The following is a 20,543-nucleotide window of genomic DNA, read 5'->3' as shown; positions in this document are numbered from 1 at the left end:
AGGAGCTGGAGAGCAGCATAACCCAGCCTCTAGCACGGATCTTTGAAAACTCTTGGCGCAATGGTGTAGTGCCCGAAGACTGGAAGGCGGCCAATGTGGTGCCTATCTTCAAGAAAGGGAGGAAAGTGGATCTGGCTAACTATAGGCCCGTTAGCCTGACTTCTATCCCGGGGAAGATCTTAGAAAAGTTTATTAAAGAGGCCATCCTTAATGGACTGGCCAATGCCAACATCTTAAGGGATAGCCAGCACGGGTTTGTTGCAGGTAGGTCTTGCTTGACCAATCTCATTACCTTCTACGACCAGGTGACCTATCACCCGGACAAGGGAGAAGAGATTGACGTCATATATCTTGACTTCAAAAAAGTCTTCGATCTGGTATCCCATGATCGCCTCTTAGAGAAACTGGCCAATTGTCGCCTTGGGTCCTCCACGATCCACAGGCTGGAAAACTGGCTCCGTGGTCGGACCCAGAGGGTAGTAATTGATGGAAGTCACTCATCGTGGTGTCCTGTGACCAGTGGGGTCCCCCAAGGCTCTGTCCTTGGACCCATATTGTTCAACATCTTCATTAATGATGTGGACACTGGAGTCAGAAGCAGACTGGCCAAGTTCACCGATGACACCAAACTTTGGGGAAAAGCATCCACACCAGAAGACAGGTGGGTGATCCAGGCTGACCTGGACAGGTTCAGCAAGTGGGCGGACGAGAATCTGATGGTGTTCAAAGCCGATAAATGCAAGGTTCTCCACCTTGGGAAGAAAAACCCACAGCATCCTTATAGACTCGGCATTGCTATGTTGGCTAGCACTATAAAAGAAAGAGACTTGGGGGTCATCATTGACCACAAGATGAACATGAGCCTGCAGTGCGATGCTGCGGCTAGTAAAGCGACCAAAACACTGGCTTGCATCCATAGATGCTTCTCAAGCAAATCCCGGGACGTCATTCTCCCCTTGTACTCGGCCTTGGTGAGGCTGCAGCTGGAGTACTGCATCCAGTTTTGGGCTCCACAATTCAAAAAGGATGTGGAGAAGCTTGAGAGAGTCCAGAGAAGAGCCACGCGCATGATCAGAGGTCAGGGAAGCAGACCCTACGATGACAGGCTGAGAGCCCTGGGGCTCTTTAGCCTGGAAAAGTGCAGGCTCAGGGGTGATCTGATGGCCACCTATAAGTTTACCAGGCGTGAACACCAGTATCTGGGGGAACATTTGTTCACCAGAGCGCCCCTAGGGATGATGACTAGGTCGAACGGTCATAAACTACTACAAGACCATTTCAGGCTGGACATAAGGAAGAATTTCTTTACTGTCCGAGCCCCCAAGGTCTGGAACAGCCTGCCACTGGAGGTGGTTCAAGCGACTACATTGAACACCTTCAAGAGCAAACTGGATGCTTATCTTGCTGGGATCCTATGACCCCAGCTGACTTCCTGCCCTTTGGGCAGGGGGCTGGACTCGATGATCTTCCGAGGTCCCTTCCAGCCCTAATGTCTATGAAATCTATGATTAATAGTACAAATGCTAACTGTAAATCCTTTTGCTTATATTTTCCCCAAGCTACCATATTTACCCAAATCCAAGGTGACCTCAAATTTGAGATGACTGCCAATAATTAGATTTTATACATAGCAAGCAGCAGAGAATGAAGCAGCAGGGCAGAAAGCAACTTGACCCCTGCCCCTTGCGCCTCCTCCCCTCCCCCAGAGCCTACCCCTCCCTGCCACCACTACAAGGAAGCCCTAGCTCCAGCTCCGGCAAAGGGGCACAAAGCACATAGTGGCTCCAGCTTCAGAGACAGTTATCACAATGGCAGCTCTGGCCCCTGGCCTGAGTTGGGACCAGAGCCAGAGAGACCAATCCCCTGCTGCTATGCAGTCCCCCACACACTTCCCGCAGCATCATATGGTATCCCCTCTGCTCTATGGCTGCAAGAACTATCCAGGATCTGGCCAGGTGGGCAGCTATACCTCCATCCCCATACTTAAATCCAAGAAAAGGATTCCTCACACCATGATGTTGAATTGGGGGGGGGGGGGGGGGGGGGGGCTTATATTGGATTTAAGTAAATGAAGTATACTATTTTCTTTATGCAGTTTTTCATATGGTTAGTATTTTCATTATGTGTATTTTGATAAGTCATCATCAACTCAACAATATCTGTTCTGCACTCAAGTTCCAGAAAGGTGTGGTGAAGTCAGGAAAACAGAAGTGGGAGCGGGAGCAAGAACAGAAGCTTCTGTGGAAAGTATTCAGCCTGGAATAAAAAGAAAACCCCACATCTAGAAAACTAAGGGCTCTGTAATGAACTATGCTGCTGGATCACAGAAGCATACTCAAGGATACATTCAGTCTCTAGTTTTTTTTTTAGCTCATTTCGTTTCTTTATAGACACTACCTGCAACTCCCCATGGACAACAGAGGCAATAGAGCTAATTCTATTTGCCTTAGCAACACTAATGATATGGAACATAGCTGGAGAATACTGCACTCCAATTATCCAGGTAAGATCCCTTGAGGACTGTGCCCACAGCTGCATGTTAGACAATGACTTACTTAAGACTATGAATTATTCGACCCTGAGTTGAAGTAACTTAGGTGCAGAAGTAGGAAGGTGTAACTGGAAGCATGTGCCCTCCCTCCCTAAAGAGCCAAACGAACTTGCAGCAACAGATGAGAAGTCTAGAATTTAGTTCGGCTCACTAGAAGAAAAGTGCACTAAAGCTTGGAAAAATTGTGAGCATGTTAAATATTCTTGTCAACAACTCTTTGCTAAAACCAAACATGAACACAACACACTCACAAACATTAAGGGATATGCATACCTTTGCAAGCAGGAAAATAAAAATTCACTCGTGTCAATTTCCAAGCAAAGTCAACATGAGCTGCTGGTGCATAGCACTTCTCTACACTGTATATGCATGCGCAGTGTACAAATATTGGGTTTTAAAAAACATGGAGAAAGATTGTTCCCTACTCCAAAAATGTATTTACTGTATTTAGCATACATCAGAATAAGAACAGGTTAAATAATATTTAAGTTTCCAGGAACAGATAGATAAAAAATCACCCCTGGCCTAAGCTTGTTTGTCCCCCCAGGGGATTCTCCCAATCAAGAACAGCTTTAATTTTCACCAGAGATTCCATTCCCACAAAGGGAAAAACATCCTCCAAAGTGTGAATCAGACACTGGGCAGCTCTGCCCTGGATCTGGGGGCTGTCCTGTGTCTGGTCTTGATCCTCAGCTGAGTGTTGGGAACAGGCCAAGGCAGCTCTGAGTCCCAGTTCAGGGATCAGAATGGAGATGGCCACAGAACCCAGGGCTGCCCAGGGCCAGTGCCAATAATCAAGCAATTGTTGACACTATCACCAGACAACCCTGGGTCTAGTCCCAGATTCATGACTGTCCCCAGCTGATGCCAACAAATCAGCTGGCTAATTCTCGGAATGAGCTGGGACAGCCCTAGTATAGAACACAATGCATGTCACACATATGTAGCTGGCTTGCCATTTTATGATGCCACAAATTGTCTGAACGCATGGCATGTTGTAATTTACGATGTGATAAACACATTAAGCACACGGTAAATGTAATGGCTGCCAGGGACCTGAGAGTCAGATGTATATATAGGCAAGAGAGGGGGAGGGAATTAACTGCAGGGTACCTACTGCTTTACATATTTTTATAGTCGTGTAAAATAAGTTTACCACTTCTTTGTGGGGATGAAAAACAAGAGTTCCCAAACCAGTAGAAATTATTATTTATAGAACTTACACACACACTTTTCATTCACTAAGATACTGAATGTTTCCTCCGGCAGCGTTTAAACTAGGCTCGTCGGGGGGAGGGGAAGATGAGGGCAGGGGAAGCTGTGGACCACCAAACCATGTGGCACCCACAAGGACAGCCCAGCCTGAAGGAGAACACTGGGAACCTGCAAGCCATGGGGCAGCCAGCAGTACAGCGCAGATAAGCAATAAGCAGGTAAGAAATAAGGGGCCCCTTGGGACTCGGAGCTGGGGGGCAGCAAAGGCACCAGTCACAGGGCTCAAGTGCCTATATACTAATGCTAGGAGCATGGGGAACAAGCAGGATGAACTAGCGCTCCTGCTTGCAGAAAATAACTATGACTTAGTAGGGGTAACAGAAAACTGGTGGGATTTGTCCCACGACTGGGCGGTACATATTGAGGGTTATAGGCTGTACAGAAAGGACAGGGTAGGGAAGAAAGGGGGAGGGGTTGCGCTCTATGTCAATGAGCAATATAAATTGACCCTCATCAAGACGGAATCGAAGGATGAGGAAATAGAAGGATTGTGGGTTAGGTTACATGGGGGGCAAGGAGAAAGGGATTTGGTGGTAGGGGTCTGCTACAGAACCCCACACCAAGGGGAAGAACTAGATTTGGGGCTCCTGAGGCAACACTTGGAGACTATAAAAGCTAAGGAGGCAGTAGTCATGGGGGACCTAAACTACCCAGACATCTGCTGGGAGACGCAGACGGCAAAGTCCCACCGTTCACGCAGGTTTCTAACCTGTGTACAGGACCTCCACCTGACACAGGAGGTACACGGTCCCACTAGGGGGAATGCCTTACTGGATCTGGTATTGGCAACGGCGGATGACATGGTAGGGGACCTACAGATCGGTAGCCATCTGGGGGACAGTGATCACCTAATAATAGAATTCTTCATAAGACGTCGAGTGGGTAAGGTAACTAGTAGGGTGAAAGTGCTAGACTTTAGGAAAGCTGATTTCAATGAACTCAGGAGCTTAGTCAAGGACGCACTGCAGAGTAGGAGTTCTGAAGTGATGGGAACCCAAAAAGTGTGGCTGTGCCTTAAGGAAATGATCCTTCAGGCACAAAGGGAGACGATCCCGATGCGAGGAAAAAGAGGGAAAGGGGCCAGGAGGCTTCCTTGGCTGACCAGAGAAATCCAGGGCAGCCTACGGGCCAAAAGGGGGGCACATAAGAAGTGGAAAAAGGGAGAGATCACCAAAGAGGAGTATACCTCCTCTGCTCACACTTGTAGGGAGGCAGTTAGATGGGCCAAAGCTACCATGGAGCTGAGAATGGCATCCCAAGTAAAGGACAACAAGAAATTGTTTTTTTAGATATATAGGGAGTAAAAGGAAGGCCCAGGGAGGAATAGGACCCCTACTAAATGGGCAGAAGCAATTGCTGACGGACAGGGGGGACAAGGCTGAACTCCTCAATGAGTTCTTTGCCTCAGTGTTCCTAAGTGAGGGGCACGACAAGGCTCTCGCTGGGATTGTAGAGAGGCAGCAGCAGGACGCCAGACTTCCATGCGTAGACCCTGAGATGGTGCAGAGTCACTTGGAAGAACTGGATGCCTTTAAGTCGGCAGGCCCAGATGAGCTCCATCCAAGGGTGCTGAAGGCACTGGCCGACATCACTGCAGAACCACTGGCGGGAATATTTGAACACTCGTGGCGCACGGGCCCGTTCCTGGAGGACTGGATAAGGGCCAATGTGGTCCCCATTTTCAAGAAGGGGAGGAAGGAGGACCCGGGCAACTATAGGCCAGTCAGTCTCACCGCCATCCTTGGCAAAGTCTTTAAAAAATTATCAAGGCTCACATTTGCGAGAGCCCAGCAGGACAAATTATGCTGAGGGAAAACCAGCACGGGTTCGTAGCAGGCAGATCGTGCCTGACTAATCTAGTCTCTTTTTATGACCAGGTTACGAAACGCCTGGACGCAGGAGTAGGGGTAGATGTCGTATACTTAGACTTCAGGAAGGCCTTCGATACGGTATCCCACCTCATACTGGTGAACAAGTTAAGAGGCTGTGACTTGGATGACTACACAGTCCGGTGGGTGGCGAATTGGCTAGAGGGTTGCACCCAGAGAGTCGTGGTGGATGGGTCAGTTTCGACCTGGAAGGGTGTGGGCAGTGGGGTCCCGCAGGGCTCGGTCCTTGGACCGATATTCTTTAATGTCTTCATCCGCGACTTGGATGAGGGAGTGAAGTGTACTCTGTCCAAGTTTGCGGATGACACAAAGCTATGGGGAGAAGTGGACATGCCGGAGGGCAGGGAACAGCTGCAAGCAGACCTGGACAGGTTGGACAAGTGGGCAGAAAACAACAGAATGCAGTTCAACAAGGAGAAATGTAAAGTGCTGCACCTAAGGAGGAAAAATGTCCAGCACACCTACTGCCTAGGGAATGACCTGCTGGGCGGCACGGAAATGGAAAGGGATCTTGGAGTCCTAGTGGGCTCCAAGATGAACATGAGTCGGCAGTGTGACGAAGCCATCAGAAAAGCTAATGGCACTTTATCATGCATCAGCAGATGCATGACGAATAGATCCAAAGAGGTGATACTTCCCCTCTATCGGGCACTGGTCAGACCACAGTTGGAGTACTGCGTGCAATTCTGGGCACTGCACTGCAAGAGGGATGCGGATAACCTGGAGAGGGTCCAGAGAAGGGCCACTCGTATGGTTAAGGGCCTGCAGACCAAGCCCTACGAGGAGAGACTAGAGAAACTGGACCTTTTCAGCCTCCACAAGAGAAGGCTGAGAGGCAACCTTGTGGCTGCCTATAAGTTCATCACGGGGGCACAGAAGGGAATTGGTGAGGTTTTATTCACCAAGACGCCCCTGGGGGTTACAAGAAATAATGGCCACAAGCTAGCAGAGAGCAGATTTAGATTGGACATTAGGAAGAACTTCTTCACAGTTAGAGTGGCCAAGGTCTGGAACGGGCTCCCAAGGGAGGTGGTGCTCTCCCCTACCCTAGGGGTCTTCAAGAGAAGGTTGGATATGCATCTAGCTGGGGTCATCTAGACCCAGCACTCTTTCCTGCCTATGCAGGGGGTCGGACTCGATGATCTATGAGGTCCCTTCCGACCCTAACATCTATGAATCTATGAATGTCATCCACACTCACATTTTTTACGTCTTTATCATATACGCAAAGGTGAGAAAGAAAGAGAACTGTAAGTTTAAACATTTCTAAAGACAAACTTAAATAAGATGGACTCATAAACTTGTTCCCAATGTGATCAAAACCACTGTAGAGAAAGGGTCCAAGACTTGAGCGAAAACTGAAAATTCTGGAGGTGAAGATTAGCAAGTGACATCTTATAAATTCATATCACTTTGAGGCCCAGCTGCCTGAAGCAAGATTGTTATGGTCAAGTTTGATTTTATTTTCTTTAATAATGAACACAGAGATAGGAGTTTGTATTGTGGAAGGAAAGCTCTTGCTGGCTTCAGCTGGAACTCTGTCATATCTGATAGGGTAAGAGGTGGTTATTTACTGATCACCAAATCTAGATGGGTAATTAAAGAGAAGACATATTCTAAGCTTTCTACTCTCTCCTGCTTGGATTTGCCTTTGATCAGCCAATTGTCAAGACAGGGGTACACAGAGATGCCCTTTCTTCTAAAAAGTGCTACTATCACTGTTGGGTTTTTTGTGAAGACCCTCAGTAAATGAAGGCTCCAAATGCAATATGCTGCATTGATAACGCAACTTAAGATGAATCTCAAATCTTTCCTGCTCAGCAGATTGAGAGCTATCTGTAAAAGTATGCATTCTATAGGCTGAAATTCTTGAAATTGTTTTTAGTATGATGAAATAGGATGAAGAGAGGCAACGATCACCATCCAGAATATGGAGCACCATATTTATTAGCTCAGTCTCCTCAAGTTTGAAACAGGATAAAGACCTCCTTTGTTCTTCAGAATAAAAAAAACCCCTAAGCCTATCACTTGTACTCTTACGGTACTACTTTTATGACTCTTAAATGAAGCAATGAGGCCACTCTTTTTTGTGAAAAATTCAACACAAGTCAGCTCATGTTTTAGAGCAGTATAGACCAACAGTATAATTAAGGGTATGTAAGCAAGGCACAAGGTCCAGGCACTGACTTGGAGACAGCAACAGTAGGTAAGCCAGTGTGGGTTTTTATGTAAAGTCTAATTTAATGGTAGATTTGCAAAGACAGAAAAAAGAATCAACTAGTTATTTTTTTTAAGCTGTAAGTTAGCAAATGATAATAGAGTATGCTGGTTTGGACGCTACTGATTTTTGTCTCACTACCAAAGGCAGTGAAAGGAGCTGAGGAAAACGTATGGTCACTTTGCCCTTTATGTCCATGTATAACAGCACAAAAGAAAAAGGGTATGATCTGGCCAATGGAAACTTCCACTCCAAAGACACTAATCTTGCGTGCATGAGGCACATGAGTTCCAACAGTTGGATTTACACTAATGTATACTTGAAGGCAGAATAAACAATTGTGTCAACATCTAGTCTACCATACTGCAAACTCAAATTTTTGCTGTCTTCATCTTCAGTGTTTGAACAATCCTGTCTACATTTGACCTCTTCTTTCTACCCAAGTTTTTCTAACTGCTCTGTTAATGCTCCTTCCAAGTCTTTTACCTTTACTTATTGCTTCTCCTTGCCAACCCTTATTCACTGAATTAGTCTTTTTATAGTGCACTAAAGAATTTCCCTTACTTCATTCAAGTCCCTTCTAAAACAATTTCTTTTGTAAATGACAGTGCACTTATAACAAAAGTGAAGTATGAACACACCATTTTGAGATCATTATCTGCAATACATATCCAGTGGGTACTGACTAGAGCCAGATGCTGATACCTTTACTCAGTGAGCTGTAGCATACTCTTAAATTCTTTCAGTGAAATCGATAGACGCACTCAAGAAATAAATAAACCAACGTGAGTAAGAGTACCTGAATATTAGCTCTTTGGAAAGGGACTCTGTAATACTCTATGTTCTATACAGAGTTGAACAGACTTATAGCATTACATAAAGAGTGATAACAATCCGACTTTCCTATCAAATGCAGAGTCATTTTGCTCAGCCAATTTATTCTCCACAACAGTATGTTAGAGTACGCTGTTTGACAGCTGGCTCACTCCCACTTGGAAGATGAAGTACATGAAGTCTCATGAGGCACGTAACAGTCAAAAATAAAGAAAATGAAAAAAATATAATAAAAAAATCTTAATAGTGTGGATAGACCATAGAGATGTAAAAGCACAGTTGTAACCTCATTCATACAATAAAATTCAATTCTATAGTCCAGAAAAACTACAGCAAAACTGTGCGCAGCAGGTCTATCTATGAGCTTACCTGCATCAAACATTTCAAGCAAATTAACTAAAGTCTCGAATGCTGCAAGACGCACGCTGCTCCCTTCATCTCGTGCTAATTCTACTAATTCAGGAAGTACCACATTTTTTGTTAGTTCTGTCCTGAAAAGCAAGAAAAACATTAGGAAAGACGTAATACTGAACTGCATCTGTAATACTAAACACAACCTTCCCTCAAAATAACTCTCTCCTGAAAGCTTATATTACAAAATAATCACTATTCATGACTAAGAAAATTGTATATATTATGCCATTTAAAAAAAAAAAAACCAAACATTTTAAAATTTTACTTTGAACAGATATTCAGAAACTTTTCAGGGCAATAAAAAAGCACATTAAAATGAAAGCGATCACATGACATCAGCGGAGCAGATTGCTGCCCGAAGCTAGATCTCCATGGGAGAGATGGCACAATCCACAAACACAGCTGATCCCTTACCCCCTAACTCCCAAAAATCATTTCCTCTGTTGGTAAAATGCATATCCCATGTACAGGGATCAATTTGAAAAGCTACTTCCCAGAAGAAACTCACTGGAAGATCATTAATTCAGAACAACTCACAAGGTTTGCACAACCAAAGCTGGCTGCTGCACAAGGAAACAGAGCATGCAAAGCAATGAAGGAGAAAGACAAAAACAGCCCCTCTGACCAGAGAGGACTTTGGTGAGTTCACCTCAGAAATCAGAGCTTTAAAATCTTCTATGGCAGCAGAGTTTAATAAAATCAAATCAGAGATAAAAGAAATTGACAGCAGGGTGACAGACCTGGAAATAAAGGTAGAGGGAAACCTGTAATCAGCAGTAAACCTTCAAAATAAAATTAAGACGAATGGAAAAAAAAATAAAAGGACCTTGCAGAGAAAACTGAGATTACAGAAAATTGAGAAAGAAGAAATAGCAAATAAGAGGATTCCTAGAAACTGCAGAGAAGGGATATCCATCAGAGTATAAAGCAGGTATTCCACTCCTTCCTACAGATGAAAACAAACGGCACTGACAAAAGTGAGTTTGTTACACAACTGGCCACTGTAAGTGCTCTACGGCCATGCACTGACAGAAGTGCACAGCTGCAAAGCACTTTAAAAATGCCCGATTACATGACAATCTGAGCCCTCATTACATGAGGTTTCAGGTGAACACACTGCAAAAGGCCAGCTCTGCTCCAGGCGCTGTCTTTAGAATGGGAGGAAAGGGAAGGGAGGGTTTGCCCAGGCAGTGCTAGAAGGTGGGGCAGGTGAATTGGAGCCCCCCACCTCAGGGGGGGACCTCCAATCCACCCAACCCCCACTCCACAGCAGGCTAGGGAAACGTAAGAATGGACCTCCCTCCCCTGCCCTTCCCGCCTTCTCATCCAGAGATAGCATGGGAGCTTGAAGAGAGGGGTGGGGCTAGGAGACAGAAGTTGTAGACATTCAGCCTCTCTCCCTGGATCAGTTCTGAAGTGGAACTCAATCACCCACCCTCTTGATCCAACAGTGAACATCTGTTGGGTCAGGAGGGTTGGTCTAACTCATGGCACTTTGTGAAGTGCAGTGAGTTAGATTGGGAAGCTGCATGTCTGTCAGCACCCAAAGGCAACACTGCTTGTAGACACAGAGTAGGGCACAGGGCTTTCTACACTCCCTCCAATTCAAACAAAGAGACATGTCACTATGTTTACTCCATTTTGAACAAAAGCAACAGATTCTGAAGAGGAGAGACTTCTAATCCTATTCTGAAAGGATATAAAATAAGTGGTTCACAACTTGTTATAGGCAACACTAAGGAGAAGGAATTGAGTGAAATCACAGCATCTCTCAGAGAAGTAAATTTAAGATATAGATGGGTTTTCCTTTTAAACTTATCTTTAAACATCAAGAACAGCCATATGTTTTGAAGGAGAAAAAGATTATGTTAAAATCTTTGAGAAACTAAACTGAATGGAAAGCACCCTGGAATCTCAGCCTGAGAGCAATACAGACAATGAAAAGGAACGCCATAATACTGAATGGCAAACTGTTAAAGCTCAGGAGAAAGAAGATACCAGAGTACAAGGGCAAGGAGACCCAAAGTTACAAATCTAGGGGTATTCAAGAGGACCCGAGTGAGACTGAATAATAGTATGCGGGAGAAGAAAATTAAACATGAAAGGGGAAACAGGACAAGGGAAAAAAAGGAGAGATAAAAAACCAGCAATTTTGTGACCCAAAATACATTTGGAAAATGGGGAAATTCTAATGTTAAGAGTACAAATAGTACAACATGGGAAGAGCCTGGGGAAGGCCTAAAATATGACTCTGCACGACTACCTCTAGAAAACAGTATCTGATGAGCTATCATATAATACCATACTCCTCTAGGATAAGATTCAGGAATCTCAAGGCAGAGCTAGCCTTAGGGGTAGGAGATGTGGGCGACCACCCAAGGCACCATGGTCAGGGGGGTTGCACACACACATACACACATTCACAGCAGTGCTCTTCACCTGCCTCACTCCAGCCGATTCCTGTCCCATGCAGGAGGAGCAGTGCCCAGCCCAGCCTGCGCCCCGCCTCCAGCCTCTGCTCAGGAGCCAGGCCAGGCACATGTGGGTGGGTGGTGCCTGCTCTAGTCCACCCATCTTGCTCCTGCACAGCAGCAGCGGTGCCTGCCTGCATGGCACACCATGCCAATCCACCTCCCTGCTGGACTGCACCCCATGCCCCTAGCTGTTTGCCTCTGCCTGCAGCAGCACCACTGACTTGGGAGGGTGAGGGGGTGCCAAAACAGAAGTTTACACAGGGTGCCATTTTCCCTAAGGCCAATTCTGCTCCTGGTAAGGAGTTCACTACTCAGGTGTGGATGGATTAAATATTCTCTTCCATCTGAGGGACAGAGTGAATCTTCATATTTTATGAAAAGGGTAAAGGATAAAAAAAATTTAAAAAATAAGGATCATTTGGGATCCAAAAGGGAAGGAAAACAGACTGGGTAAATACTGAGGGTGGGAAGAAGGTGAGGGAGACTAAAGGGTAAAGGGCATTTTAAAAAAAGGATAGTTTGAGGTAGAGGTGCACCAACATATTGGTTGCATATCAGATCAGCACTGATAAGAGGAAAATTAACATTTTTAGCAACTGGCCTTTTTCAGTTGATAATGCCACTGATAAATGCCACATGCATACATGCAGCCGCAGCATGCACGTGGCCAGGAACACAGCCCGGCAGCTTGGAGAGCAGTGTCTGGCTGGTAAGTCTGGGAGGAGAAGGGGAGTGGGGGAAGGAAAGGGTATAGGATGGGGGCAGATCGAGGACCCCATGGTGAGGGAGGGAGTGGGGCAGAAGCGGGGCAGGGGCAGGCACTGCCCAGCCAGGGCAGTGAATGCGACACCACCAGGAGTGGGACATAGCCATCGGTGGCTCGTCCAGGGGGTACAGAGTGGGGTGCAGCTCCCCGCTGCTGCAGGCACCCCCGGTGGAGGCATGGGGGCATGTGCCCCCCCAGATTTGTGTGTGGGGTGAGAGCAGGCTGCCCACAGAGGGCTCGGAGCCAGGGGCAGTGCTAGCCTCTTCCAGGTGGGAGCTGGGCCAGGGATGGGCTTACGGCAGGTGGAGGCGGCACTGGGAGTGGGGGCTACAGAGCAGGCTATAGCCAACCCAAAATATGCCATAGCCCCCACTCCCAGCACTGCCACCACCCGCCCTGAGCACAACCTCAGGCCAACCCCTCCACCACAAAGAGGCCAGTGCAGCCCCCGGCCCCAAACCCGCAGCCCACCTCCGCCCCATGCACAAATCCAGGGGGCACGTGCTCCCATGCGTCTCCCAGGGATGTATGCAGTGGTGGGGAGCCCCCACCTCCTGCCCACCCCCTAGATGAGCCACCCACAGCTCCACCCTGCCCCTGGGGTCGCATTCTCCACCCTGGCTGGACAACGCTTGCCCCTGCCCCACTCCCTCCCTCACCACAGGCCTCAATCTGCCCCCCTCACACCCCTTCCCTCCCCTACACTCCTTCACCCCCACAGACTTACTAGCTGGATGCTGCTCTCCTAGCTGCCATCCTGCATTCCTGTAAATCAGCTATCAGATTGGTGTTAGCCAATATGGCTGGTTAATTATCAGCCACCGGTATCAGCCAAGAAAATTTTTATTGGTGCACCCCTAGTTTGAGGAACCAAATAAGGAGAAATGGAGCTGGGTATAAAAAATGGTTGGGGAAGTGAGAGCTTTAGTGAATAAAGTTAATTTTAAGGAAAGAATGTATCGAAGAAAACAAAGGGACCAAGACATTATTGCAGGCATAAAAAATAGACCAAAGATAATCTAGATATGCATTATTTCTTATTTTCTTATATTATAAATAGGTGTAGGCAGTTCCAGCTAATAGATTTATATATCTACATACTTGTGTATATATGTACACACACACACACACACACACACACGTACAGACACTTTCCTCAGCTAGTAAGCCAGTGTCTCTAGCCAGAATGAATATGAATATTAACATATATAAATGTATCAGTATAGTGTTATAAGAATTGATGTATATTCTTTCCTTTGTAAATATGTAACAAGTACAACCTCATGCAATTCCTGTGTATTATTTCAGTGTTGGAGTTCTGTTTCTGTATTTGCCTAAATAAAAACAATCTGTGACAGGTGGAAGCACATGGAAATGACTTGTCCCTGAAAGTCACAGAGGAGCTTGTGCTGCAAGCTAGCATTATCCATAGGGAACAGCAAACTGACTTTCTGGCCCAATACTAAGTTTGTTTTTTTCAAAGCCAGTTCTAAGAACTGAGCAAAAAGATTCTTCTTTCCGCTATCTGTTGAAGGTAATCTTGGCAATATGAATCTAAATATCTACTGCATTTACTGCATATCTACTGTCAATCTTTCATTACCTTGGAGACTGAAGGGGAAAGATATATTCTCAGAATCGAATCACCTGTATAACAAAGTTGGGTTGGTCTGAGGAAGAGGTAGAAAAAACCCATTTCCCTGAACAACCAAATGAAATGTAGATGCGCAGGTAGAGGTGTTGTCAGTAACGATTATTTGGTATTTTTTCAGGACATATCTTGTCCCTGTCTATATGAGAGCAAAAAGGTCTCTTGAAATTGTATTAATACCTGGAGGGAGCGGAAGAGAGTCAGTGTTCCACCTTCCTTCCATGTCATGCTTGCTTCTTCCAGATATTAAAACTTCCATATTTTGGCTTTTTATAATAATTAAGAGGGTTGAACTTTACAAGACCTGAACTTAATCCTCTTTTTGGGAAAGCTTTTGGTCTGATCTTTGGCTGATACGGAGTGACACAAGAGGCGAACAAGTTTATGCCAGATAGGGATTCAGCTTTTTACATTTATGCAACACAAAAAGGGAGGCAACTTCAGGCAAATACCATGTTATAATTCAGTATCAAACCATGCGAGTGCTAACCAATAGGACAAAACCAAAATTATACAAGGATGCTTAGATATTCTTTTTGTGTAAAGACAGTTTTTAGACTTGAAGGTGGTATAAATAAGTATTATAAGTGCCAGAGAAAAACAAAACATCATAGGGTAGCCTTAATGAAAGGAACCAAAAAAAAAAAAAGACTTTTTCACTACACTAACTAAACTGAAGATAGTTGCCCATTTGCACATCAATGAAAATTATTGTTTCAAAATGTTCAGATATAAGTACACGCAAAGTGACATGAATCCAGCTACTACAGCTTATTGACACAATTCATAGCAACAAACCAAGCAGTATTTCAGTACCAGTCTGATTAAGTGATAATAACCAGCTAATCATTTCTATAAGATGACCAGGAAATACTGTTTGCAATTATGAAATGGGTATCACTAAATGGCAGAGAAACATAAGAAATTTATGCTGTTGTGCCCAGTTGCAATATTTGCATAAAAACATGGATGTTTCTTGTTGTTCACTTGCTTTATTTCACAACGAAACAGATAAAGTTGTATTTTTCTAAATATCAACTATTGTACAGTTTTCTCTGTTAAATAACCTTTCTGAAGACTGCTCATGGTTTTGTTCTCCCTAGTCAATTGTCTTTGCACAATATGCAACCCTTGCTGAAAAAAATTCAATATCCTTTTTGTAATGTGTCTAATTTTGCTTAGGCTAAAGGTAACATCACCCAACAGGGTGAATTAATTCATTTTTTTCTGGAGTATGATTTAATAGCCCCAAAACACCTGTGCTAAGTCACTGAATAAAAATGGATTCCTTTCTCCTCAGTCATGCTTCATTCACCAGCGTTGAACTGCATAAACTGAAAAAGTATAGGAAGTGGGAAAATAAATGTCCTTTCTGTCAGACTTGACATAACTACCTTGGATTTGAAGGAACAGGTACAAAACAAACTTCCTGACCCATTCGAATACCTTCCCCTGTCATCTTCACACTAACTACCTTGAGCCCCTCTCAGCCAAGCATCAGCAACTCTGATTTTTATGCCGGCTCTTATGGTTAATGCATGGAGAAGCAGCATAAAATAGAGTCTGGAGACAGCTACCTGTGGTATCATACATTTTAAAATATAAAAAGCAGATTTCCCGTCACATGTTCACAGGTAACACCTTCACTGTATAGTAACACCACAAATTCAAAGTGTTACTCATATCACTAAATCATATTGTTGGACTTTCACCCCCAACAAAATAATATTTTACAGTAGTGTTGTAGCTTATTTTGAATAGTAAATACGTCAAGAGACTTGGTAAATAAAGTTGTAGAAAACAATGGAAATGCAGAGGTGCATTTCAAGTGAGAGAGAAGAAATGGAAATAAGGAACAAAGTGGATCAAGAAATAAATGAATATATGAGCTGGGATGCAGAAGGGGAAAAACAGATTTCAAATAAAGATGCAGGAAGTTAGAATAGCAAACAAAAGGAAAACAGGTAATGGGGAACAGGAAAAATAGCTGAAACAAGAGAGAGATTTTCAAACTGTGTGTTTGTGGTTTTTTGTTTTAGTGGCAAAATTATATATTTAGCTTGAAAAATGCTTTAAAGAAATGGGAATTAGAAAAAGTAAATAATAGTTTATACAGGCTTACTACTTCCTGAAGATAATGTGACTACCTATTTTTATTAATTCCTACATTTTCGATGCAATCATTTGCACTCTTAAAAACAAAAATACTTATGGTAAAAATGAAGTTTACCGAAATGTATCAACGAAGAGTGTGAAGTGAAGATTTCATAGTTAGTTCTATAGTTACCAAACTTAATTTACTTCACTTTACTTTTTCACAGGCCCTAACACCCACTCTGCAAATACTAACCTGGAAATGCATCAGGGAAGTTGCTCTAGGGGTTGCCACTGCCATCAGTATTAAGATCTCCATCTCAGGAATGTTAAGAATACTAGTTTCCCAGACCAGTGATTCTCAATCACAGAGGCAAAAGATACTTTTTAAGATGATGCACAGTGCTGCTCAATATTAGGACTGTTAGGTGTGCAAACACCTGCATGATTTACAAGATAAACCCAGACATTGCAAACAAGAATCCAGAGTGTTAAAAACATTCTGACTTGTTGCAGCCTCTTGTGAGTTCTTTGCAATAGAAGAATTGCTCTATTATTTTTCCATTGTCAAAAAATGAGTGAAAAAAGTTAAGAGCTGTAAATTCCTGAGGGTCACCTTGAGTCTGCAAAGGTTGAGAACCACTGTTCCAGATATCCAAGACTGAGACAGTGCCCTGTAAGCTGTAACATGTTAGTTTCACAAAGCTTTCTCAAGTCCTACAGTCATAAGTATAAAGAAACAGGAGGGTTTCAAGCTTAAAGAGTTCCTCCAGAATACAAATTTACTGTAAGTGGGATTTGAATCCAATTTACAGTACTTTAACATTTACTACATGCCAGTGGAACCTTTCCATTGACTTGAAGTGGCTTTGGATCAAGTCCTTTTTCAGGAAAAAATAAACCTCTTTTTGTTTACATGATGGGTTCACTTTACTATAATTCACAAAAACAGCTTTGTAGTGGGGAATATCTATGAGAAATCTCAATGCAGGCTCAGAATCAAATTATTTAAATTGCAACTATCCATGTTTCAAGTTACAAAGCATTTTTATATTACCACTAACCACTTTAAGATATATATTTACATTCTGTAGCAGTATACAAATTCTGCTCACCCTATTCCTTGAGCTATATGTTCCAGTTGGCGACACATGCAGGATCGAACTTCATATTCTACATCCTGACAGAGTGATTTTACCAATGGAAGAATTTCCCTTTTAATACTAAAAATAAGAACAATTTAAATTAATATTAAGAAGAAAAACCCTGTAAAATCAATTTGGCTTACATAAATGATTCTAATGGTTCTCAGAACTCAAAATTTTACTCTTCACATATTAGCCTTTAATATTTATCATCTTTAACAGCAGGTGTTTTTCTATAGCAAATAATAATATGAAGAGCAATATAGACAACTATTTTTACACTTATAATTATGACATTTCATAGCATTTTGGCTAAAGCAACATGCTGTAAGCTAATACAAAAATAATATTATCCACATTCACCATAACTTGCTAATACTTAAAAAGCTTTTCATATATTTTAAAAGTGCAACTTTTAATAAAAATATTTAACCAACTTCAGTGCAATTTTTGGACTGCTGGCATAAGAATGCATATGTGCAATTATATCCACTAAAATGCAAGTGTCAGTTATTTTTGACATCATGAAAGTGCTTGCTAACAACACAAAAATACAGGCATAAGTGGCTGTTTTGTTAACTTAGAAATTTAGGTGAAAACAGTCCAATCCACTGAACCAGATATCAGATTGATCTATACAAGCGTCCACCAAATCAGATAGGGCGATTCAAAATCAGCATGTACACCCTGTGCTGTTAAACAGTCCTCTGTCACCTTCCTAATGTATGATGCAGGACCTGAAATTATTATAAACATAATCCGCAATACTTGAATAGACTCAAAAGGATAGAATGTTCAAATTGGAGGATGGGAATCACTGGAGCTTAGCCATTATTTCATCTAAGTAGACATCTACTTAAAATCGCACAGGCCACCAATTATTTTTGGGCGGCCATTGCACTGACAGTTGCCAATTACAGGCACTTTTCATGCTAGAGGCACCATTTTTTTTCTGTTCCCCCTCATGCTGCTCATTGGCCAAGAGCCCAGCAGCATCCCCAGCACTCACCAGTTTCTATCCTCCACACACACACCCCCCCACCCAAACAGCAGCCGCGGGTACATTCAGCACCCAAATGTGGCTACTGAAAAAGAAAAAAAATCCTGCTAGGGGCAGGAGGCTTATCTGAAGCAGTGGGAGTCAACACTGGATCAGGAGCAGGAAGGGGGAAGACTGTAGGACAGGCAACCAGTAGAGAACAAACACGAGGCTCCCAATTTCCCCTCCTGCCCCCAGCTCCTGATTCCCCACCACCGCCAGTTCCAAACACCAGTTTAACCCTCCCAAGTCTGCACAGCCTGCTCCCATCTCCCTCTCCCAGTGAGCATACCCATGTTCCCCATGACCCCAGACTGGCTAAGTACTGCAGCCCTGCCTGACCTGCCACCATCTGCGTGAAGAGTACCTTCAGGGTAGTGCTTCACATAACCCACAGCAGAAATGTACTTTGCTCTGTAGACAGTCTTCCCATTCCTCCTGATGTTAAGTGCAGCAGCCAGCCTCAGTGTGCTGCGTGTACTGTCTCTAAACCTTTCTGGTCTCCCGCTCTGCCCAGTGATTGGGCTAATCAGTATGCTGACTGGCTGAATGACTCACCCTGGCAGAGAGATCCTGTCCTTTCTCCGGGGCCCCTGTGCTGCAGGGGAAGGTTTCCTGTGCTTTCATGTGTTCCCCACTTGTTGTGGCTCACCTCCAGTAAGTTTTTCACCCCCCTTCCCCAGGCTGGAAAGCTGTTTTCCTGCTCTTCAGGAAAAGTGGGGGATTTCCTGCTTTCCCTGAAAAATGCGATTTAAGTAGATCCCTACTTATATTTTTTCCAGATTGCTCAATCCAAACTGAAGAGGCTCTTTAGCAGTTTGCCTAGCTGCAGAGTGGAAAACGATTAGCAAACCACTAATTTGTAAACATTATAGCCACTAAGATAAACTGAAGCTGCTTGTAGACATTTTTAAAAAACCCCCAAAAACCAAAAATAGCACTTTACTTTGAACTCGGTGTGCTCCCACACCAAGCCCAACACATGCCCAAAAGAGGCAGTGCATTAGTTGAACCTGACTTGCTCAATGTCTGTATAAATCAGACACTTTGGGGGAGGGGAAGGGGGGGAGGGGAGGCAGCTTGGTGCTTTATCTAATAACTGATTGAATCACTTGTAGATTAAAGCACCAAAAGCCCCTCTGAAGCACCCAATCTATAGAAGTCAGGACGAAGTAATGTGCTACTTCTTCCAGTAAAGCGCCTTTTTTCTTTTTAAACATCTGCAAGCCATCTAAAAGTCTCCCTTGGGCGATCTACTAGGATTTAAAATAAGCAGAAGGAACAGTGCTTGAAATTAAATCTTTTACTTCCTTCACTTTTAAAGATAGGAAAGACCCCAGTGAAACAGAGGGCAAGGCACACTGGACTTGTACTGCAAGACTGATCTATGTAGTCCCTATGCTCTTTGGCCCCCTTTGGCTAGGGACAGACATTCAAAAAGCCTGAGCCTGAATTGATTCAATCTTTGCAGGTTAGTCTAACCTGGCTAAGCTAAACCAGTTTGTAATTTCAAAGACATCCCAGATGTGAAGGCACATGCCTGCAGTGGCTCAGGCTAGAAGCCGGGGGGCACTAGAGCAGCCCTCCCTTTCTTCCAGAATGCTGAGCTGAGGGGGGTGTGGCCAAGCCCGGGCAGGACACTGATTAGGGAGGGGTTCCCTCACCTCCTGACCAGCCCAGCAGAGAAATGATAACACAGTGTTTATGACCTCTAACTCAGTGTTTATCACCCCATTAAAAAAAGAGAGGGATAGTACCAGCTACCTGTTGATTGTGCCTTTGTCCCGTCTGCACAGAACTGCACAAACCATAGCCAGCATGTGGTCTGATAGCTAATGCTGTGCACCTGTGTAAGGCAGAAGGGAAAGGGGAATCCCTGCTTAGCAGGAAGTGGGAAGGGGGGCGGGGAAGCAGGGGAAAGTCAGGCAGATGCCTGCAGTCTCTGCCAGAGCTGCAGCCAGGGAGCAGAAGGGAGAGGCCAGCTCTGCTGTGGAGCAGAGCGCCCTGCCCAGCTCAGAGAGCATGCCAGGATGCTGGGGGACTTTGATTTAACTTAAACCAGCAAGAAGTCTGGGACAGACACTGCATAAACCAGTTTGACCCAAATCAGTCAAGTCTGATTCAACCAGGTTTATCTCGAGTTGGTTCCAGCCATTTTCAAACTGATTTATGTGCAGTGTACGTCCGTTCTGC

At 44.2% G+C, this 20,543-nt stretch overlaps 1 protein-coding gene across 5 annotated transcripts in view; it reads right to left on the bottom strand.

Annotated features, from left to right (window-relative positions):
• Positions 1-20,543, bottom strand: part of PPP4R4 (protein phosphatase 4 regulatory subunit 4) — a 143,978-nt gene that overhangs the window by 43,560 nt on the left and 79,875 nt on the right. For all 5 annotated transcript variants that reach the window (XM_019481639.2, XM_019481638.2, XM_059723189.1 and 2 more), the window contains 2 exons: positions 17,282-17,389; positions 9,137-9,258 (listed from right to left, as the gene is read on the bottom strand). In XM_019481639.2, coding sequence (XP_019337184.1) covers positions 9,137-9,258; positions 17,282-17,389 — 230 coding nt within the window. The remainder of the gene's footprint in view (positions 1-9,136; positions 9,259-17,281; positions 17,390-20,543) is intronic.

Source organism: Alligator mississippiensis, chromosome 2 (assembly GCF_030867095.1).
Source record: "Alligator mississippiensis isolate rAllMis1 chromosome 2, rAllMis1, whole genome shotgun sequence".
Lineage (NCBI taxonomy): Eukaryota > Metazoa > Chordata > Crocodylia > Alligatoridae > Alligator > Alligator mississippiensis.
The sequence above is the reverse complement of the archived record's forward strand: the minus strand, read 5'-3'. Positions and strand labels throughout refer to the sequence as shown.